Consider the following 21953-nt stretch of genomic DNA (forward strand, 5'->3'; position numbering starts at 1 on the left):
AATTCCATTCTTCTTTGTGCTAAGGCCATCATTCAATGTGAAACACATTATTAGTTGTACTAGTGGTTACCAATACCATTAGCTTCACTATTTATCATTATTATTATTATCTGTCCCTGATTGCCTGGTTACCAAGAAGTTTTCCATGGCTGACGCAAAAACAGACACCCTTTAAAAGGAAACTGCCTGGGACCCGGCTTGGATCACATTTGTATGTTTGTGTGTGTATGTATAAGTAAGAGTACTCTGATTCGTTGAGGCCAGTTTTTGTAGCAGAGAAACCCATGGTCAAGAAGATGAAAGTTTTCAGCCACTGTGGGCTGGATCCAGGCCTCTTTAAATGGTTTTTGGTAAATGCAAACAGCCTATTGGCACAAGTTCATAAGACATGCTCGTCCATCTTCGTTGAAATGTACAGCCAGTCTCCTTGGGAGCTCCTCTTTGGACTGTTAGACCTGTACGAGACCAACAAAACCAAGCATCTTTCTCATGGCAAACGGCAAGTTTTCTTCTTTAATTAACAACTAACAAAAGGACTAAGAAGCTGATGGACAATACTAGAAACTAGAGTATTGCATTTCTCTTGCCAATTTATAAAGGACTTGTAAATTGTAATGTAAGGATAATACAATGGAACAATCCAAAAGAGGATGGTACAATCGGCAATCTCAACAAATTCCTCGAAAAATATATCCTTTCTCTATTTTTCTTCTTATCGAATAGTTCTTTACATCATCCTACTCCATCGTATAAGCCCTCTTGCTCCCAATAATCGACTAGAAAATCCACCATTTCCTGTCACAGTGAACCCAACAAGAATTAAGGAACTCTAAAAGGAGAATATAAATAGTTTCAAGTAACATAAGAAACCGTCTAGTAGGCATGCAAACTTACAGGAAGAGCAATCGGCTGGGGGAATGGCTTATTATCCCCTAGTAAACTCTCATAGGTAGCATCCCAACTGCAATACACAATCGTGAACCACGACAAAGATGATAAGCAGCAGCAGAAGAAAGATAAAGAAAAGAAATGGACAAAGGACGAAAAAGGCTTGTTGTTTAAGTGTAAAGTTGTATACGGTGGTTGCAACAACTTAAGTTCGGGTTAGTTGTTGTTATCCCTCTTTAGGAGGTTAAGGTCCAAGCTTTGAATTCCTCCTCCCCCGTTGGACTTCCACACATGTACCATAAAAAAATAATGTACAAACCGGGGATGGAATTTAAACAAGATCATCTAAAAAGTTTGTCACTCAGGGCATTCTAAAGGACTTCTGCTCTATACTTGTCCCGAGTAATGTTCTGTGTACTTCATATTAGAAAAACAATGAAAATTACTAACCTTATTGTGGGTTCTTGAGGTTGTGCCCGCTTCTCAGACCTTTTATTTCCACGCCATTGTTGCCTTGTCTGGTTCCAAAGAAGAAGGCCTGCAAGTAACAATTTCATCTTGAGAAAGGATGAATACGAGGATTACCAAAAGAATATGATGATCCTTTTTTGAGAAATTCAGTAGATTGGTACTAAAAACTTGCAATAGAACATGCAAATATATGAAAAAGGATGCTATTCAGCTTTATGTAGTAGCATATGGAAGCTAAGATATCTGAACTTACCATGATTTACGAATTCAGAAGGATAGCTTGTACTGCCAGATGGATCAGGGGGTTGATTTGACAGGCTGGTTGATGAAACGCTTCCCTGGGACTGAGCTGCACTATATTCCATCTCACATGCACTGCTGCTTGGGAAATCCTCAGAAAGGCTAGATTTCTTCACTTTCCGGCCTTGAATTGTGAGACCCTTTGATGGGTCATCCACCGCAACAATCAGTGTGGGTTTCGTGAAGCATCCAAAACAACCTCTGCTCTGTTGCAAACCAGGATTAACCACATGTATAATTGGTAGCGACTATAACAACTCAATCCTTACTCTAGCGGCTGGAAGAGAAAATCATCCACTTTGCAGTCATACAATGGAAATAAGCATGTGATACAAAAATTCATGACATGAGCTAAATATATAACCACTAAATTTTTGCACACCCAGATCCAATTCAGTAAAGCTCATAGTAGGTAAACCAAAATTATAACCAGGCAGCACATGAAGAGTGAATTAAAGCATTTCTAAAACAAACTAAAGCAGAAAAACATAAAAAGAAAATTAGTCCCTCACACTAAAAAGAGCTTTGCATTTACACTTGAATGTTCCCATCAGCCAGAGTGCAAGAGCACGCAAATAAGCTCCAGAAAACAAAACAAACGAACAACAGGGTTTCTTTCCAAAGCATCTCTCAGTCTGAGCTAATAAACAACACCTAGGATCCATACCGTCCTATAGAACCCCAAATTCCAAAATCAAAACAAAAACTCTTTGTGTCATACAATCAGCTACCCAAAGGCCTAAACTTCAAGCAAAGAATGCCCCAAAATCGAAAAGTCCCCTCTGCCCCTTCCTCCCGGATACCTCTTCTTCACTCTTCTTATAGCTCGCTTATACAACAAGTAAGCATAAAACATAAACCCAAGATTCCATAATAAAAAAAGCAAACTTAAACAACACAAATAGAACCTTAAAAATTCTGTCTTATAAACAAGAAAGCTAAGAATCAGAGGATCAATGTGATAAACTCCATTCAAATAAACAGTATAAACAAAGTAAAAAATTTTATTCTTTGCAGTAAAAAAAATAATAATGAAGAAGCACTGACCCCATGCACGCAAAAAGGGCACAGATCCAAGGGGGAAGGTAACCAGAAGATTGCATCTAAAATCCCCAAAGCAAAATCCTAATTCCAGGAAGGAGAAGACTAAAATTCCTGCAAGAATAATGATAAAGTCAATACCTTTATTTTCCAAGTCCGTTTCCTTGGAACTCTTGGTGGAAAAAAGGGGTTTTCTGGATTGAAAGAAATGAAGTAAGTACCTTGAAAACGGCATGTCTAGAAATTGATAAGTTGGATAAAATGTTAGATCTTTCCCTTGGGAAAAAGGTTGCTTTTGGCCTCCCTTGGTCACTGATTCAACCAAAGGGCCTCTCCTCTTCTCTGTTTTTTTTTTCCTTTTTAATTTGGATTTATTTTCTTGTTTTATTGAATTGTGGTTCTTTGGGGAGAATGGGAAAAACCCAAACAAGGTGAAAAAAAATGAAAGAAAAAAAAAAAGGGAAAAAGCTCAATGGTTGGGCTGATGAAGATCAGTTAATGAGCCTGAAACAGGAACCGTTGGGATGTAGACCAGAGGAAAGGCAAGGTCCACATTTTAGAAATGGACTGAACTAGATGCCGTTTCGTGGCTTGCAGTTGGTAGGCTATGTCGGCTCGGCAGCCAACAGCTGACCCCATGCTAACTGATTATCCATTTGTTCTTTTTCCTCTGAAAATAAGTATGTGTTTAAATAAAAAAATAATTAAAAAATGAAAATTATCTAACTTGAGTGTTTGGAAATGAATGATTACACTCCAATATCTGATCCAATAATTGATACATAACTCTTGTAATCTTCTTAAGAATCTTTTATTCTTATAGCTAGAGCTCTTTCAAAGCATTAATCAATTCAACAAACTCCTGAACGGTTTAATTGGAAAATGTTCAAACTCATGCCATCCGCTTTGCTGAGCTATGTTCCTCTTGGAATAGAATTTAAACAATGTTTTTACAAAGAGAGGGAGCAAGGTTCCTTTGTAATTCCTGAAAGAATCAATCAAGCATGAGAGATGAAGTAATGAACGCTAGATTTGGCGTAAGAAAAGCAAGATATCCATAAAAGGCTTCATTCTTTTGTAATCAGGAAGTAATTTAACAGTTTCGAAATTTTATTTGGAAAGTTTCTGAAGGAATAGTCTTTCAGAAAACAATATGTACACCATTATTGGTCATCATTGTTTACAATAAGTACAGTGTTCAGATATCAGGATTAGATATGCCACCGGCTAGGTGGTTAGAATAGTAAGTTGGTATTCAGCTTTGGTGGCGGGGACACGAGCTTTGGTGGCGAGGACAGGAGCTTTTGTGTCAGGAAAAAACTCCATGTTTGGCATGGCTGTGATACCTCCAGTGCTGCTGATTTGAATTGGATAGCGCAGCAGGTGACCCGGCAGATCTTGCTCAGGGGAATCACTTGCATACATACCCCATAACTTGTCAGCTATGGAATTGATAGCTCGAACACACTGCAGACTTTCTGGAAACTGGAAACCGCTCTCAATATGTCCAAGGTGCTCCTGCCACAGTGCCATGCGGAAACCATATATCTGACCCCCGGCTCGCCGAAAAGGAGTATCTAAATGATGAGGTTGGAATGCTCCCATCGCAATCTCAGAGTCTCTCCCGCCGTCCATTGATCTCTGGTTAATGTTGGCAGAGCCAATTATTATGTATTCATCATCCACTGCAAAGAGGAGCTAAGAAGTCAAATAATGTATATTTCTTGAACTGTATTTAGATTGATTAGAATAGATCATCACATACCTATCATCATCTTTGAGTGAACATAGATCATGAAGCGCCGTGCCTGCTGAGCTCTAGCATAATCAGAATTAGGATCTGGTTGCTCTGTAGGTACATATTCTCCAGCCTTTTTTGTCTCCTTGTTCCCGAGGCAGAAAAATGTCAAATACTCCCTGGGATCTGCGTCCAGTCCCTTTCTTTGAAGAGCCTCAGTAACATCAGAATACATCATCTCCATTGTTCTCCTTTGCCAATCTAAAATCGCTTGAACAGATTCACTCTCAGGTTTACCTTCTGGCCACATTGGGATTACAATGTAGACAGTGAACCTTTCCCCAGCTTCAATTTTACTTACGATCTTCAGCGAGAGCTCTTTTGGTACGAGATGTAAAGCACCAATATCCTCGACCTTGATATCTTTTGATTTCCAGCCAAATGAGCTTCCGACGAAATACTGATTTTCAATATAAATAAAATTCTTCGCCCGTCGGATGGCATTGATATAAGCATCTTGGATGCTTCTATCCATGGTTCGGTCCTTTCCGCTGACAAGACCTAACTTGGCCGCCGCGTCAGGTGCTTCAGGAAAGCCAGCAGCAGCCCCATCATCAATGGATCTGAATAACTGGACATTCCACGTTTCAGGGTCTGTTGATGATGTAACTGGTGACGGTTGAATCGTGATTTCATCAAGCTTGCTCTTCGGGATCAGGAAATCGGTTCGACCTTGCTTCTGCCATCTCTGTTCGAAGTTGTACAAGACGTCCCATGCAACTGGACCTTCTAGCTTGCAATGAATATCATGCCAGGGCTCCCTTGGACCACCTTTCTCGATCGAAGAGCCTGCAAAATTTGGCTGATGGAAATCTTCACGATGGGTTGTGCCTAAAGTCTTGAACAGGGGATGGTCTTGTGTATCATATCTCCCATCGCAGAGATCAATGCCGCCAACAAAACTGACGATTGCCCGCTTGCCTGATCTTTCGCGGGGCAATTCGCTGTCAACAACTACAGTTTTTTGATGGTGAGTAAACATGGAAGCAATTTCAAAGCCCTGAATAGTGCTTTCTCCTGCATCACGATTTCGCGGGCACAAAACACAATGCACATTTGTATCCTTGAAGTAATCAGCTGTTTCTTGATCATGGGTTGCCATCAAACCATCCCTTTTCAGTTCCTTAACAGAAGTTCTATCATCCCAGACAAGCATAAGAACTACCACACCTTCGTCAGCCTTCTTCTTCAGCAGTTGTCCAAGTGTCAGGTTACCTTCCGGCTTTTGCCTTCTGGGGTCTCTTATCAGCGTTATTTCAGTGTACACAGACCATCCGGTGATATATATCAAGTGTTTTGCATTATTGATCGCATCAAAGATGTCCTCCCAGCATCTATGAGGTTGGTAAGGAGACATGGTGGGCGATGAAAAATCATCTTGGACATGGGCATCTTGGTATAGAGTAACCTTGCAGCCTTCTCGTTGGCTGAAGAAAGTGTAAGGAACTCCCTCAAATCCAGGATTCGAGATCCCCTGAGACCAATTCCTATCCTGGGTAACATTGAAGAACTGCAACTGAACGTGGATTTTAGAACCTCCAGGGATGGGATTACGATTTTCATCTAAGATATCAACCCATCTATCCACTGCAGCCCCTTGAATGACATCCTCAGCAGGAATGTGAGCTCTTCCAATGAGTGTTGCCCCGATAGGATTAGCATATTTGACTGTAAATATGATGTCTGAGATCAGATGCCCACAATAGATGCGGAAACTCTCATTCCATATAGGCTCCGAGCCTTTTTTACTTATCATTCTGGTCCGTGCCACCCTTGCTTTGTCTAGATCAACTGTTGCATAAAGTTTTGAACCAATCATCTGCATCATAATTTGGAGATGTTAAAAGAGACCATAAATCTCAGTAGGAACCATATGGTAATGAGACTGTATTACGAGTACCTCGGATTGGCATAGCATTATTCTCTTTAGTTGGGCTATGAATAGTTTCGCGAGCTGCGTTGGCCCAGTAGCCTCCAAAATTCAAGAAATTAAGAGTATGAATATGCATAGAATTCATGGAAAAAGTTGATTTGATTTCACTAGTATACGGCTTGGGAGGAAAAAGAAAAACACTACACACCATGCAAATGACATTCAAATCAAACCCACTTATCATCTTAACTGGTGTACTCACTAATAGAGGGAAAAAATGCATTTGACAATAAAAAATATTCATGTAGAACGAAATTATGATGGGTTGCCAATGGGGGCGAAGGACTGGCAGGAGAGGTTAAACATGGTTAATCATGGTGGAAGGGGAATTACCTTTGATAACCCACCTCATGGAATTCTCTGCAAATTAAACCATGCATGATGTTCCAAAAAGGAACAAAAACAGTTAAAAATCACAGGTCAATTATAAATTTTCTAATCATGCATGTACCTTGCTCAAAAGACTTAATCCGCTAGGGTACTTCAGCGTATCAATCCCATATATTCTCACAGTAAGCTTGCCGTGGAGCAAATGGGTCGCCATTGTTGACCTGCAAACACTTACGATGTGCTAATTAAGACTTTAATGACAGATGCATTTAGATGCAAACCAAAGATTAATGAAAAGATCATCGACAAGGACTAACCTCTGAGATTAACAGCCTAATCCCTCAAGAGTTCTATGGATTGGTGGAAGCATCCTGTCCAAGAAAGTGGTGTCATATCAAGATTTATACAAGTACACAGAGAGATCTCAAGAATTCTTCCTTGATAAGAAGAATCAAGAGACGCTGAGAAGGAGTTGTACGCAAGAGAGTTTCAAGTCAGAATAAGTTCCCGCCCTTCCTTCCCACAGCATATCCAAACTTTGTCATGGGTCCCAAAGCTATTCTATAGTGAGAGAAGATAAGATTGAAAATGGAACTTTTTAAGTTGGAATACATATTAGAATCAAACCTGGCTAAGTCATCCTTTGCTTGGATTGGAAACAACTATGGTTCTGGTTCTAGATTCAAATCCAAGGCAAGGTGTTCAACACAAGTATCAGGATTAAATTTATAGGTGCAGCAGGAATCAAGTAATCGAACATCATTTGGAAAATTGCAACGTCTGTTTTTAAGTGCTTGTTTGGCTTGATTTATTTTTAATTTATCTACTGCTTAAAAGAAGAAGCTAGACCAAACAAAATTTCACAAAAAGCTCTTAAAAAAATAACATTTTTTAAAGAATTAAATTTGAAAAAAAAAGAATTAAAAAAAAACTCCAATTAGTAGGTTTCTCTTCTCTTCTCTTTTTTTTTTTAAACACTCTAGTTTATTAAGAGAGCTTTTTTTTCTAAAAAGATCCTCCCTCTTAAAAAATACTCCCTCCCTCTCTCCTCATCGATCTTCCTCTCCTCTCTCCCTTTTTGTAAATCATTATTTTAAGATTTTTTTTGTTCTTACAAAAATTAAGAAAAAAGAATATCCAAAATTCAAAACTGCATTCAGGTATTATTTTTTTTTTTCATTTTATTTTCTGTTGTTTTTTTTGTACTTTGAAAACTCTTTTTATTAGTTGATATTTCTCAATTTGTTGTTTGATATGACAATTATGTGATGTTTATTTATTCTTAACTTCTTTATGGTATATATAATATTTGATGATTATGATTAAAATAATTAATTAAATAAGTCAATGGTTGTTGAGATAAATTAGATGAAAATTGAGATAATATTTGTTGATTATGGTTGTTGAGATAATATTATTCATGAAAGTTAACTTTGTTAGTAAGGACATCAATAGCTAAACATGATTTTCCTAAATTATTATTACCACCTTAGACTTTTTTTTTTCTTTTTTGATTCTCTTCTATTGTTAGGGTTAAGAGTTTCAGTAGTCGACTCACTGCTTTCTTTTATTTCTCATTTTTTTTAGTATTAATTATAAACTTTATGTTATATAAAAATCTTTTTAATATTTTCAACAATTTATTTTAAATAGATAAAAAAATAAAATTAATTTTTTTTATTTTGAACAAAAAAATTCCTGATTAATAAAAAGTTATTTATTAAATATTTTTTATGATAATTTTAACTAAAATTAGAGTTTATATAAATTGTTTTACCAAACAACTTATCTATAAAAAAGAGTTTATAAAAAGTAAATTTATCAAACAACTTTAACTTAATTGATTAAACAATTCTTGTTCAATAGTTCAATATTAAAATTTCCTCAGATGTTTATCTCACAAGTAGACATAATAGAGTTGGTTTTTTTTTTTTCTTTTTTATCATTTTTTTTGTTTAGTTTGAATTATTGTCTCCATCCTTTTTTTATCCATTTTTTAATCAAATTTTAATATAAAATACATCAAGAGTCAAAGTTTTCATCTTAATCTCTACGAGGAACAAATATTTACAGACGGAGGAGTACATTAAAAGACATTAATCTTATAACTTCATTTAGTTCGCAATTTGGGCTAGGACAAGGGAGAAAATAAATGAAACTGAAAGAAATAAATACAAAAATTTTAGGCTCTTGCATTACCATTTTTGAACCTGGAAAAGAAATTAGGGTAAAGAATATTAAACCCATGTACAAAGCTAAAGGTTTTGCATTTTGTTCATTGTATTTTCTCTTATTATTTTCCTGTATAAATTTCCTTATCTTGAAAATAACAAGTATCTCCTTGAACCAAAAAAATATGGTTTCTTCTTTTTCTTTTTCCTTGTACAGGGGAGTAGATACTGCTACTAATCGGATTAGCTTGATGCACAAAATGCCAATAGTATTTATTAAGAAGCAACCACTTAACTCCACTTGGAAGTTTCCAAGGGAGAAATGAGAATTTAATCTTGAAAATGAGCATATATGCTTTAACTGTTGAGGGTTTGTTGAATCTTTAATGTTTAAAGTTTTCCCATTTGTTGATTGGAATTGACTGCAAAGCTTGCAATTCAAGTGCCTGATTCAAGCAGCATTATCATGAACATATTCTGCAATTTAAGACAAATATGATTGTTACAACTATTTGTCAATGGAAACAATTTTTGAACTGCTATCTTTACTGGTTAGCTATGGAGACTAAGTGGTAACAATTGGAGGAAGGATGTTAGATTTGGTTCCAAGAACACAAGCATTGGTGTCAGGGAAAAACCGAGTCCTTGGAAGGGTTGAAACTGATCCATCATCCCCGACCTGAATGGGGTAGGGTAGTAGGTGACCTCGCAGATCCTGGTCAAATGTTTCACTTGAGTACAATTCCCAGTGTTTGTCAGCAATAGAATTCACTAGCTGGACACATTGCTTGCTTCCTGGATTGTCGAGGAAGTCATGAAGCTGTCCAAGATGCTCATACCAAAGAGCCATTCGGAGACCAAAGATCTGACCCCTTGCTGGTTGCGTAGTTGCTAAATGATATGGTTGAAATGCTCCCATTGCAATCTCAGAGTCTCTTGAACCAGCCATTGACCTCTCATTGATGTTGGCAGATCCAATGATTATGTACTCATCATCAACTGGAGAAGAACAAGTTACAGACTTCCGATCAAAAAGTTATATAACTGTTCAAGGAAATGAAAAATAAGCTTCAGAGATAAATTTATAATAAGTTTTTGACATATACCAATCATCATCTTTGAATGGACATAGATCATAAAGCGGCGTGACTGTTGAGCTCTGCCATAATCTGATTTAGGATCTGCTGGCTCTGTTGGTATATATTCTTCGGTCTTCTTCGTCTGCCGGTTCCCAAGGCAGTAAAATGCCAAATAGTCTCGGGGGTGTGCAGTCAGTCCTTTCCTTTTAAGGGCTCCGGCAACATCAGAATACATCATCTCAATTGTCCTACTTTGCCAATCTAAAATTGCCTGAATAGGACCACTGTCTGGTACACCTTCTGGCCACATTGGAATCACGATGTAGACAGAAAACCTCTCCCCTGCTTCAATTTTACTTACAATCTTTAGGGATAGCTCCTTTGGTATAAGATTTAAAGCAGCAATATCAGAAATTTCCTCAATGTCGATACCAGCAATATCAGGAATTTTCAGAATGTTGATACCCTTAGTTTTCCAACCAAAGGAGCTTCCGAGGAAATATTGATTTTCAATGTAAATAAAGTTCTTTGCTCGGCGAATTGCATTGATATAAGCATCTTGAATGCTTCGCTCAATAATGTTATTTTTCCCACTCAGAAGGCCAAACTTACTTGCTGCCTCAGGTTTTTCAGGAAAGCCAACGACAGCCCCATTATCAATAGATCGAAACAACTGGACACTCCATGTTTCACTGGGTTCTAAATGCACAATTTGGTTTGGGGGGACTATCATTTGCTCAAGCTTGTCTAGCGGAAAGAGGAGATGTTTCTTCCACCGAGCTTGTCTTAGCCACCTTTGTTCGAAATTGTACAGTACATCCCAAGCAATAGGACCTTCTAGCTTGCAGTGAATATCATGCCAAGGCTCCCTTGGACCACCTTTCTTAATTGAAGCGTTTTTAAAGTTTGGCTGATGGAAATCATCATGATGAATGTCGTTCAAAGTCTGGAAGAGAGGATGGTCTTGAGTATCGTACCTCCCATCACAAAGATCAATGCCACCAATAAAACCGACAACCGTTCGCTTTTCTGATCCAGGGATTTCACTGTCAACAACCAGTGTTTTCTGATGGTGAGTAAACATGGTAGCAATTTTAATTCCCTCAACAATGCCTTTTTTATTATCAGGGTTACGAGGGCATAGAACGCAGTGCACTGCCGTGTACCGAAAGACATGAGCGGTTTCTTCATCATGGGTTGACATCAAGCCTTCCTCTTTCAGTATGTCAATGGAAGTTCTGTCATCCCAAACAAGCAAAAGAACTCTCACGCCATCAGCAGCCTTCTTTATGAGCAGATCCCCAAGTGTATCACTACTCCCACGCTTTTCCTTCCTTGGGTCCCTTATCAAGGTTATTTCAGTGTACACAGACCAACCAGTTACATAAATGAAATTTTTTGCCTTATCAATTGCGTCAAAGATATCTTCCCAGCATCTCTGAGGTTCATAAAGCTTCCCTCCAGATAGACTTATTTTTGGGTTGAAACCATCTGAAATATGGGCATCCTGGTAGAGGGTAACCTTGCAGCCCTCTCGCTGTCTGAAGAAAGTGAAAGGAACTCCCCCGAAATCAGGGTATTTGATCCCCTGAGACCAACTTCCCTCCTGGCTAACACCCAAAAATCTCAACTCCACCTTGATTTTGGAATCTCCAGGTATTGGTTTACGTTCTTCATCGAGTATATCAACTTCGCGTACCACGGTATCCCCAACGAGTATATCCTCGACGGGTAACCAAGCTCTGCCAACCAGGACTGCCCCGATGGGACTGTTATCCTTAACGGTGAATATAACATTTGTGATGGAATGGGCACAATATATGCGGAAGGTCTCGTTCCACTGGGGCGAGGAGGCTTTATGTCTTACCACACTTGTCCGCCCGACCCTCGCTCTGTCTAGATCAACTGTTGCATAGAGCTGTGGACCTAAGAACTGCATGAAAACGTTTGGTTGAGGACGAGATTGTTGGCCAAGATTGATAAGTAATGAAAAGGGTAGCGAGAAGGATAAAGCAGGCATCGCACCGTTCTCTTGATTTTCGCTATACACCTTTTCTGCAACTTGCTTACGCCCATCGTCTCCAGAGTTTCAGAGAAGAAAACAAACAAAGATAGATCGAATTCCTTTAGAAACAAAGTCCATTTATTGATGCTCATATCTTCATCATTAACAGATTGTTAAAAGAGTTCATTCTCTCTTTACTCGAACATTTTTCTTTATTACAGAATGTTCGTTCAATTGGGCTACGAACAGGAATGGCCTGCTGCCTTCTGGGCCTTTGGGTCCATTTTTATCAAATATTGGGCCTTTGGGTCCATTTACATGGCCTTAAAGTTTATCTTCTAAACCTAAATAACATTTATAAATTTAAATACAGGCCCATATCTCTTTAGTGTTACACATTTTCATAACTTTTAATGAAATTTATATTTGGTTAATCCAATTGTTAGATTTCATAGTTTATTCATGTAAATCAAACATATCAAAATTTTAGATAATTAAAAATAATCAACTATTTTTAAAAAATAATAATAAAATTTTAATAATTATATATGAAAAAGACAATACTTTTAAATGATACAACAAATATATGAGATTGATTTAAAATTTTCGTGCATGATAGATATTAGTAAATTGTTAATATATAAAAGAGGGCCAAATGTGAAATTTAACCTAAAATTTTCTTTCCTCCAAGAATCAAAGCCCCCGAGTAAGTTCCAATATTCAAATATAACCATAATTTAGTTTGTAATAATTGATTAATAGACCCTAAATTGAACTCACATACCTCAATGCAGAAGTTCTCTTTACATCCATAGAGTAGCACATCAATCCCAATTATTTTTGCAATAAGTGTCCCATGCAGCAAATATGGGGGCCCCATTGTTTAACCTGCAAACTCTTATCAAATGAATTTTCAGTCAAAAACACCCACAAATATATACATTCCTAACAAGCCAAAAACCATGGCAAAATGGTGAACTAAGAAGCTAGCTGTGGGGTGGGTTATTGCCTAAAAGAGATGAAGTCCTTCCGGAGAGGTTTATGAAGGAAAGCAGACCAAAAATACTATAAGCTTTGACATGAAGTGTGAAGAAAGAGATAATGTGCACGAGGATTTGGAGTAGGAATCAATCCCAGCTTCGCTTCTCAGTAACCACTTTGCCCAAAAAGTTAATATGCATGGCTTTAATATATAATGAACATGCTTAGGGGGGTGAGAGTTGGTCTTTCGATACGTTAAATTCTATTCTTTGAACAGACATATTTATATATATACAAGTTGATATGAATGAGTTAAATATTCGGATGTATTTTAAAATATTTTTTAAAATATTCTTTATAAGTTGAAAAAAATATGAAAGTCACAAAAAGCATGTTGCATGATTCGTGAATGAATGCCAAAAAGAAAATATTCCCCCAATTGAGAGTTCAACAATGCATTTAAGTCATTCTTTGCTTGAAGAATGATACATGCGAACCAAAGACAAAGAATCAAAAAAGAAAGAAAAAAGGAGGTTCAAAGTCTTAAGCCAAAAGCATCTTAAAAATTGGATTTTTTTTTTATTTGAGGAAAAAAGAGTAAATATTAACAATCTTTTTCTCTTTTTTTTTTTTTTGGGGGGGGGGGGGGGGTTGGTTTCTTTATATGCAAAAGGGTATCCATTAGATGAAAACCCCACTTAAAATTTTAAGATTATATATGACATCTTTAAATTGATGATGAGTTTTTCAATGGATTTATAATAAGTTTCGATTTAGTCTATTTGTATTAGATTAGGTCATGTATCAATTATCAATATTCAATAGAATTTTCATTTGATAAAAAAAAAAAAAAACCTAGATCTTACCGACTGTCGCTTTCACTCTTTTAGAAAGGCATAGCCAATAACAAATGTAAGCATGTAAATATATACGTACCATTTGTTATCACTTTAATTAGTTACAAGATATGTTAGATAAAATCATAAAAATTAAAAAATAGATAAAACATTTTTTCATATAAAATTACAATCTTACCGACAACATATCGTTGACTTGTGTGAGACTGAGACACAACACATTTTCTCTTGATTCGATTTTTTTTTTCCGTAAAATATTATCAATCGATATAACCGAATAAATCTAATATAAAATTACGACTATAACTTAAACTTTTTTTTCTTTATTTTCTTTCTCATAATTTTTTAATATAAAATTGTTGCAAGGTTTCTGGTTGAAATCAATGATGGGGAGTGAGCCAAAACTAATCTAACCACCACGTTAGTTTCGCCATAAATTTGCTGCACCTAAAGAGCGGACAAGAGGCAGCTAATCCCGAAGATCAAACCCCACCAATAATTAAGACGCCATTGCCTTTAACCTATTGCCCAATGCGGAAGATGGGAGACCTTCGGTCAGTAAAGTACAGCTTTGCTGCAGAGTCTAAAGCATATAATTGAATGACTTTTAACCTCCTTTTTTTTTAATTATTATTTTTCTTTAATATGTTTACATTTCTAAGGCTAATTTATTGCAAGTTATAATGGGCAATTCCACCAATGGGAACGTTGTAGACATTAGGTATGATTGAAAAATAGATAGGGTTGATGATAATTGACCCTTTTTACGGCCTAAAGTGATTGAAATAATTTAACTTTCAAATTAACATTGGGATTATATTCAATTAGATTCACATTGATCTTTATCTACTCCATTATTTGAACTTTTAAGCTATGAGTGTTTTAAGTTTTTTTGTTTTTAACTTGATTACCGATGTTAGGATAAAATATTAAACAGCGAGTAATTTAGTAGTAGTTATTCATTTGGTTTCATTATATTTATATTTTTTATTTTTTTATTAAATAAATTTAATTTTGATCATTATTTTTTAACAAAATCATAGATTTATATACATTTTAAAAACTAACAATCAAAATTAAAGTAATTTGATTAAAAAAAATCAAATACAAACAAATAAAATGAGATGGAAAGAGTATAAAAAAGAAACATAGAATCAGCACAACTGTAAGGATCCTTTTGATTTGATATACATATATATATATATTCTGAGGTGGTGGTGGCAGCACTGTGTCCACTTAATCTTGCGGTCATGGACCTGATGAGTTTTCATTCAATCCTAGAATGGAGAAAAGGGGAAAAAAAAAGTAGAAACTTTGTACAAATTGGTTAACCTCTATCTTGTTTTCAGGCCATTACTTTCTCATTATACCTCGGAAAACGTTGAAGACTAAAGGAGCGAGTTAATTCAAGTTTAAGACGGCCGGATAAATGATGAATATTCAATGAAATTGACAGGGTAAAGAAGATGGCAGAGAAGGTTGTGTTTGTGCATACATCCTGAGAAAGCCCAGAGAAAGTTTTTAATGGCTCAGGGCCCTGGAAAGACCCTCCCTGTCCTCTCACCAAGCCCTTGCTGCGGGTGTAAAAGTGAAAAAGCCAGCCAAGAAACTGCAAAGATAAGCTAAGCTAACTTTATGTGCTGCTTTCAATCTTTTCCCACTAATGGCAAATGACTTTTGTTGTCAGAAATCACAAAGTCGGCTCAGTAATCAACTACCCATATTAGATTCCTATTAATATGCCAACCCAAAAGTTGGAAACTCCCGTGCCAATGCAAAACTCGAGAGCACACCTAATCAATAATTGACTGATCAGCCAGAGAAAAAAATTATTAACCCTTCTTTTGATTCACATTTCTTTCATCCAACTGAACTAAACCCTTTAACTGCAATTGCACAGGACTAGAAGCAAAAGCAGGCTTCCCCATAATGTGTGTTTCGACTTGGAAAGCTGATCTACCAACTTTTATTCCAAAAGCAGACAGGAAATGCATGCATTCCCCTGGAAGAAAAGATTAAGCATTAAGAATTTTTTTTTTCAAAGAAAAACAGACTGATGTTTTTCTTTGATGGAAATTGTTGTTGATGTAACTTTTGGTTTTTGTTTTTCTTTTCCAAATAATTGGATGATCTGGCTAGGGTAGTGAACATTATTTTTACTAGAACCCTTTCCCATTGAGAAGTGAGGATTGTCAACATGTTATTCATTTATTCTTTGTGGTTGTGAACCTAGTTCTATCATGGCATGTGTAGGTGAAATCTTTATTGCAGCAAGTACTAATTACATGGACTTTCCACTCAATCCACCGACAGCTCATGCAATAATTTTCCCTCTCATACGGCACACATAGAGTTACCCTTTCATTTTTCCTCTTAAAACTGCACCTTACTCACCGCTTCATATTTATGATCTCTGCAGTTCTCATAAGTCTTTCTCCTCAGGAAACATGGTACAAACAAGGAAGTTCAGAGGTGTCCGGCAGCGACAGTGGGGCTCTTGGGTATCAGAGATTCGCCATCCTTTACTGTAAGCTCACCCACTTACTTTATTACACCAATTCTTATGAAATATTTAACTATCTTTTCTATATATAAGAACTCCCTCCGTCCCTCTTTCTCTTTTTATATAACATTACTACCATACATCAGCCCGGTTACATACTCTGATTTCGGTTGTGTTTGATGTACAGGAAGAGAAGGGTATGGCTAGGCACATTCGAGACAGCTGAGGCTGCGGCAAGAGCATACGACCAGGCTGCCATTTTGATGAATGGACAAAATGCCAAGACCAATTTTCCTGTAGCAAAGGCTGATCAACCTGGTGACACAAATGCTTGCGATGATGACTCTCCACTGCCTCCCAAGGCCCTCTCCGAGCTCCTGAATGCGAAGCTCAGGAAGTGTTGCAAAGACCAATCACCTTCTCTCACTTGCCTGAGGCTTGACACTGATAATTCTCATATTGGAGTCTGGCAAAAACGCGCAGGCACTCGTTCAAGCTCCAGCTGGGTCATGAGGGTTGAGCTAGGGAATAAGAAGGCGCCGGCATTATTGGAAGATGGATCAGCATTGACATCAGGGTCAGGGTCGTCGTCTCCTATGGCTGACGAGATTGAAGCTGGAAGTGTAATGGGAGAAGAGGATAGGATCGCAATGCAGATGATAGAAGAACTACTCAACTGGAATTGCCCTATGACTTCAAGCTCAGGTGGAGTTTAGAAAAGACATAATCCTTAAATAGCATGTGTACATCCCTCTGTAAAACTACTCAAGTCCTTTTCATTTCACCTTTCCTGGTCAGAAAATCATTCTTACTGTAAAACTGGTGCAACAATATGCAGTATCTTACCTGGTAATTGTGAAATTTACCATATGAAACAAATGTATATCAGCACCTACACAACTGTTTAACCTACTAATCCAAGCTTCAATGTCAGTTATGTGTTAGATTTTCATAAGCCTGAAGCAAGTTCCTGGTTCTGGACCATGAATTAGCCATATGTCTGATATGCAGCAAATTGATCATTACTAGTTTGATTTATTAATGTCTTTTTTGGTTCTAAATTAGAGAAACCTTGTTACCAAAAACAAATTTGGTTTCCTGAGGAATGCTACTTGCATACATATCACGTATACATACATACGTACCTATAAATCATTACCAGTATATATATTTGTGCGAGATTTGATGCTTTATCTATTAAATAGTATTAAATGCTTTATCTATTGTCAATATCCTTCCTGCCACGAGAGGAAGTATAATCAAAGGGACTGCTCCTCTTTTTGTTTTTTCCTCCATTTTTGGTGAATAAAAGAGGATTCCATGCATATATAAATCTTGACTCTTCACGATTTTGTCTATATTCTCTTCCCAAACTAGTGACACATTTCCTGTTCTTGATCACCCAATTTCAAATAATTTATGTCAAGTCAAGTTCTCCTCATGCCCTACATATTTGCTGCTACTAGTTGTCTGTCATCTATAAATTAAACAACATGGTCCCTCCAGTAGTCCAACCCAACTTTATTTTTTTTCCCCTTCCTTTCCTTCTTTCTTTCCCTTATCATGAACATGAGTAGATATGAATTGAAATTGGCATCTTCCACATAAGATTCCAACCTCACTTTATTAAAAGAAACCCACCATAGGTTTGTAGCATGAAAAGTATAATTTCAGAATTCTTTTAACTTACAGCAATTGCCCCCTTGAAAGGCACCTTTAAATAAGAGCAAAATTTTGACTATGGGGAAATAGAAACACAGAAATATGTAGTATTAAGATACTTATGTTATTGAATGGAAAGCCTAAAGATATCTATCTGTAATGTCTTTGAAAGGGCTGACACTCATCTATGTAACAAGGACAAACATAAAAAAAAAAAAAAAATCATGATTCTTTAATTAAAAAAATTAAAACCTAAATTTGAACAATAATTGGGATTTGGGTAGTGATTGTTTCTCTTTCAATTGGAGAATGATGTTCAAGAGTTAAATCTCTGATCAACAAGAAAAGGCCAAAATAGAAAGGGAAAGAACAACTGTCTATGGAATTCATGTTCTTCACTCCCTCACATCTAAGCTCTCAGACATCATAAATGTTTGTGGGAAGATAGGATCAATTCGATCAAGACAATTAGACAAAACACAAATGAAAAAGAACAAAACAAAAGGAGGAAGAAAAAGATGTTAACTAAAATTGCCTAATGAAAATGAAATACACGTTCCATTTAAAAAAGAAAGATAATTACAGAACTATTAAAGCATTTGGGAAACCCTACTTGAAATATTATAGCCAAATCATATGAAGACAGCAAACCCATGCGGGGGGAAGATATCGACATGCAGACTGATCATATAAATTAAAGAAATTAAATGTATGATGATCGATGTCATTATAATCCATTATCCAAGATAAAAGTCAATCACATCAGAAATTAAGGATCATTGCAAGACGAAGCATGATATATAGAATACTGTACAAACGATCGCAGGAAACAAAAAAAGAAAGGTTGAGATATAGGAAGGATGGGGGGCAGCTCTCAGAGCAGTTGGCTGATAGTTAATGCTCTTCGTACAATGGGGAGTGAGGTATCCTGTGATGTTATTAATAAGAAATTGAGAGGGTTTCAAACGTATTGGTTAATTAGGTGCATTGCTTTTAAGCATGTGATGTTGATATCTTTGTTTGCATTGTTTTCTTTTGTTTGAAGTTGGAAGTGATGACGATCCAATGCTTTTGTCAACTGCTGTCGATGTGCGGTTGTAGAGTAATACCCTTGGCCTTGGCTTAGCTATGGCTTCTGCGTGCATGGCATGGCGAATTCCATTGTTTGAACATGCCATCGAAAAACTCTAGCTGATACCCCCAGAGCTTCTGTCAAATCCGGGGCCACAATAACTTCTTGCATTTATATCTATGAATTGATGTGTAATTATACTTATTTAAAAGAATTTTGCTTTCAGTAAATTTTCAAGAGTGAAATTTGTTTCAATTGCACCTGCAAATGATTAATGTATGTCGGCATGAAGTAGTTTTTACGTGTTGTTATTAATTTTTTTTCTTTATCAGTAAGCTCTTCACTTCCCTGACATGAATTTATTTCTGACAATAGACTGTTGTTGTTAACAAGTATTATGAAAATTGTCAGAGGAAAAGAAATCTTTTACTTGACAATGGAATAAAGAAACCTTTTCCTACTTCTAATCTCTCATTTATTAATAATAATAATAATAATAATAAAACAGTATATATAAGATGGTAAGATGGTACTATTACTTAACCAATTCTACTTGCCCTCACCCTTACGTAATCAACTACAAATACTAACACTCTCGATATAGTAATAATTATGGGTACTTTTATTGCCCAAATAAATAAATTGGTAGATTGATGAATTGTTTTCAAATTACGCAATTTGGCCCACTTCCCATTTAAGTTGTCTCTCTCAGTCAACTTCCAATCCTTTCATCATTTGCATTTGTAGTATTGCAGAACATGCAACTTTTGCAAGAAGATCAGGACATTAGAGAACTGCTTACTTCTAAAGAAAAGACAGATCCCCATGTGTAGAGAAGAAAAAGGGTCAATCAATTTGATGTTTCTTTCTGTTTTTGTATATATATATATATATATATNGGGTAACGTAATACTAATTTAGTATTGTTTCTTTCTTGTTTTGTTATATATATATATATATATATATATAAAGATTACAAATTATCCAATCTATATGCCTTAGTTGGGGTGCAACACTACTTTAAATTATTATCCCTAAGTGAAATTATAATCATTAGTTGTGACAGGTTGTAATGTAGGTTTAGACTTTATCTAAGCGAAACCAGTCCTTTAATTTATGGTAACCACAAATTATTAATTTGTAGGGACCAGACTAAGGATGGCATCCCTTTGAATTAGTTTAACAATGAGCCAGAGAACAGCTCTACAGCAATCAACTTGGTCACAATCTATTCCTAATTGAAAGGATAATGTTGCTAGGGTTATTAGCTGATGAGTTAGCGACCCATTGCATTTGAGGGAGCGATTACATTGGAGAACTTTCTTAGTTAAACAGGGAGCAGATAATCTCATGAGGTACAAGAAATGTAGAGCTTTTTAAACTAATCTCATTTTTAGTTTTGTTGTATTCCAATTGCAAAACGGATAACAATAGAAAATTTGATCATGAATCGATCTCAAAATATCAACATCAAATCACCACGTAAACATACATCGATATATAATACGGATCATATTCAATCAAAACATTTAAAAATATGTAAATTATAATATACACACAAATACCATAATCAACCTAAGTTTATAGCAAATAATTCTAAAAATTAACATACCCATTTGATACCAAACTACAAACATTTTAGTTTTAGTTCCCTTTGTTTTGACAAGAATGTCGGCATATTGATTTACTTTTCTCAACACGTTTTAAAAAAAAACACCTTCAATCACATGGTGCGGCATATCAGTTTGTCGAAAAAATCTTCGTAGTTTTCAAGATTTTTTCAACTATTTAGTACCTAACAAATGACTACAATTGAATCAAATTCAATAATTAAAATTTCTCTTCAGACCACTTAAAATTACAAAATATTTCATTATACAAAAAAGTTAAAAGTTTTGTTATTATAAAGTTGAGAGTGAGAGAGGGATAGACTATAGCCAAGGGAAAAGCCAAAGGGTGGGTGGGAAATGCTCTGGTCCTCCACTTTTGAGAAGTTCATATATAGAGGTATACTTTCTTTCTTTCTCATCTTAATAAAGACATGGCTACTTTTTGAGTATTGACCTTTGCAAGCGCCTACAAACAACATGGCCCCCTCTTTCCCCATGAAAGTCTACTATGTGGTAAACAATTTTCTGACTTGGAAAAGTCTTTCTATCCATGGAAAACTTGGGGACAGGTTTAGTTGGCATACCCACTAATTTGTCTTTGTTGGACAATTTTCAATGCAAGGCTTCTATCAGCTAACTTTAGTTGGCAAACACATTAACTGTAAAGGCTACAACTTCAATTACTAGAAAGAATAAAAAGTTTTATACAATAAGGAGTTAAAACAGTCTAGGATTCATGTTCACTTGCTTCACCCGGTTGCCTTGCTTCAACTTCTTCTTCAAATGCATTAATTAAACATAGCTAAATTTCTGTTAGGATTTCATTATGGATGATTAGTTATTTTCTGGTAATTCTTGACATTTTTCCTTTATTGATTACCAGGTCAGTTTACATTGTTTACACAGTGCTGGGAGATGTCTGCATTTTACATTGCTGGCAAGGATGAGTATGATGAACTTGCTTGTGAGTTTTTAGTAACATCCCGGATTTGTTCTGCCAGTGCATGCATGTAAGCCTGTTGGCAGACCAAAAATGGGATTAAATCAACTGGAAATAGATTTAAAAAGTTGTACATGTTTGATTTCTTACAACCGGTTTGTACCCTTGTACCAGTTTTGAACCCTAACTATGTTTGAAAAATCTTTTGCTTTAATCCTTACTTATTCCAGAGCTTGATCTGAACATGTTTTTGTCTGTCAAGGGAATTCAGGAAAACACAGACAAAGATAGGATCAAAACGCCTACAGGGTT

The 21953-nt window shown here is 36.1% G+C and overlaps 4 protein-coding genes across 7 annotated transcripts; 1 reads left to right on the forward strand and 3 right to left on the reverse strand.

The window, feature by feature from the left end:
* LOC18587796 lies at positions 546 to 3238 on the reverse strand. Of its 4 annotated transcripts, none has more exons than XM_007011804.2 (6): positions 2922 to 3238; positions 2707 to 2814; positions 1613 to 1860; positions 1339 to 1426; positions 895 to 961; positions 546 to 795 (listed from the first exon to the last, which is right to left on the reverse strand). In XM_007011804.2, the coding sequence occupies exons 2-6, from the start codon at positions 2760 to 2762 to the stop codon at positions 733 to 735; spliced, it is 522 nt and encodes a 173-aa protein (XP_007011866.2). In that variant the 5' UTR covers positions 2763 to 2814; positions 2922 to 3238; the 3' UTR covers positions 546 to 732. The 4 variants fall into 4 exon arrangements, with proteins under 4 accessions (XP_007011866.2, XP_017981937.1, XP_017981936.1 ...); XM_018126448.1 differs by having other exon boundaries at positions 1613 to 1936; XM_018126447.1 differs by having other exon boundaries at positions 1613 to 1865; positions 2922 to 3237.
* LOC18587797 (phospholipase D alpha 1) lies at positions 3753 to 7529 on the reverse strand. Its single transcript, XM_018128512.1, has 6 exons — positions 7389 to 7529; positions 7079 to 7132; positions 6883 to 6982; positions 6399 to 6470; positions 4466 to 6317; positions 3753 to 4385 (listed from the first exon to the last, which is right to left on the reverse strand). The coding sequence occupies exons 3-6, from the start codon at positions 6973 to 6975 to the stop codon at positions 3928 to 3930; spliced, it is 2475 nt and encodes an 824-aa protein (XP_017984001.1). The 5' UTR covers positions 6976 to 6982; positions 7079 to 7132; positions 7389 to 7529; the 3' UTR covers positions 3753 to 3927.
* On the reverse strand, positions 9380 to 13073 carry LOC18587798 (phospholipase D alpha 1). Its single transcript, XM_018128431.1, has 4 exons — positions 12801 to 13073; positions 12037 to 12090; positions 10039 to 11944; positions 9380 to 9931 (listed from the first exon to the last, which is right to left on the reverse strand). The coding sequence occupies exons 1-4, from the start codon at positions 12894 to 12896 to the stop codon at positions 9498 to 9500; spliced, it is 2490 nt and encodes an 829-aa protein (XP_017983920.1). The 5' UTR covers positions 12897 to 13073; the 3' UTR covers positions 9380 to 9497.
* On the forward strand, positions 16024 to 17395 carry LOC18587799 (ethylene-responsive transcription factor SHINE 2). The gene is made up of 2 exons (XM_007011808.2): positions 16024 to 16381; positions 16545 to 17395. Exons 1-2 carry the CDS (start codon positions 16302 to 16304, stop codon positions 17071 to 17073), a joined length of 609 nt encoding a protein of 202 aa, XP_007011870.2. The 5' UTR covers positions 16024 to 16301; the 3' UTR covers positions 17074 to 17395.

Source organism: Theobroma cacao, chromosome 9 (genome assembly GCF_000208745.1).
Source record: "Theobroma cacao cultivar B97-61/B2 chromosome 9, Criollo_cocoa_genome_V2, whole genome shotgun sequence".
NCBI lineage: Eukaryota > Viridiplantae > Streptophyta > Magnoliopsida > Malvales > Malvaceae > Theobroma > Theobroma cacao.

What these genes read in the sequence shown, in the direction of transcription:
- LOC18587798 (XM_018128431.1), bottom strand. Translation starts at nt 12,896, where the DNA reads ATGGGGCCCCCATATTTGCTGCATGGGACACTTATTGCAAAAATAATT. An exon ending in AAGAGAACTTCTGCATTGAG is followed by an intron (nt 12,091 to 12,800) that starts GTATGTGAGTTC and finishes GAAACTCTGGAG; the next exon opens with ACGATGGGCGTAAGCAAGTT. An exon ending in CCATTCAAAGATGATGATTG is followed by an intron (nt 9,932 to 10,038) that starts GTATATGTCAAA and finishes GTTCTTCTCCAG; the next exon opens with TTGATGATGAGTACATAATC.
- LOC18587796 (XM_018126446.1), bottom strand. Translation starts at nt 2,324, where the DNA reads ATGGATCCTAGGTGTTGTTTATTAGCTCAGACTGAGAGATGCTTTGGA. An exon ending in AATGCAAAGCTCTTTTTAGT is followed by an intron (nt 1,866 to 2,171) that starts GTGAGGGACTAA and finishes GGTTTGCAACAG; the next exon opens with AGCAGAGGTTGTTTTGGATG. An exon ending in TTCTGAATTCGTAAATCATG is followed by an intron (nt 1,427 to 1,612) that starts GTAAGTTCAGAT and finishes TGTTACTTGCAG; the next exon opens with GCCTTCTTCTTTGGAACCAG.
- LOC18587797 (XM_018128512.1), bottom strand. Translation starts at nt 6,975, where the DNA reads ATGGCGACCCATTTGCTCCACGGCAAGCTTACTGTGAGAATATATGGG. An exon ending in GATTAAGTCTTTTGAGCAAG is followed by an intron (nt 6,471 to 6,882) that starts GTACATGCATGA and finishes TGAATTTTGGAG; the next exon opens with GCTACTGGGCCAACGCAGCT. An exon ending in TAATGCTATGCCAATCCGAG is followed by an intron (nt 6,318 to 6,398) that starts GTACTCGTAATA and finishes ATTATGATGCAG; the next exon opens with ATGATTGGTTCAAAACTTTA.
- LOC18587799 (XM_007011808.2), top strand. Translation starts at nt 16,302, where the DNA reads ATGGTACAAACAAGGAAGTTCAGAGGTGTCCGGCAGCGACAGTGGGGC. An exon ending in GAGATTCGCCATCCTTTACT is followed by an intron (nt 16,382 to 16,544) that starts GTAAGCTCACCC and finishes TTTGATGTACAG; the next exon opens with GAAGAGAAGGGTATGGCTAG.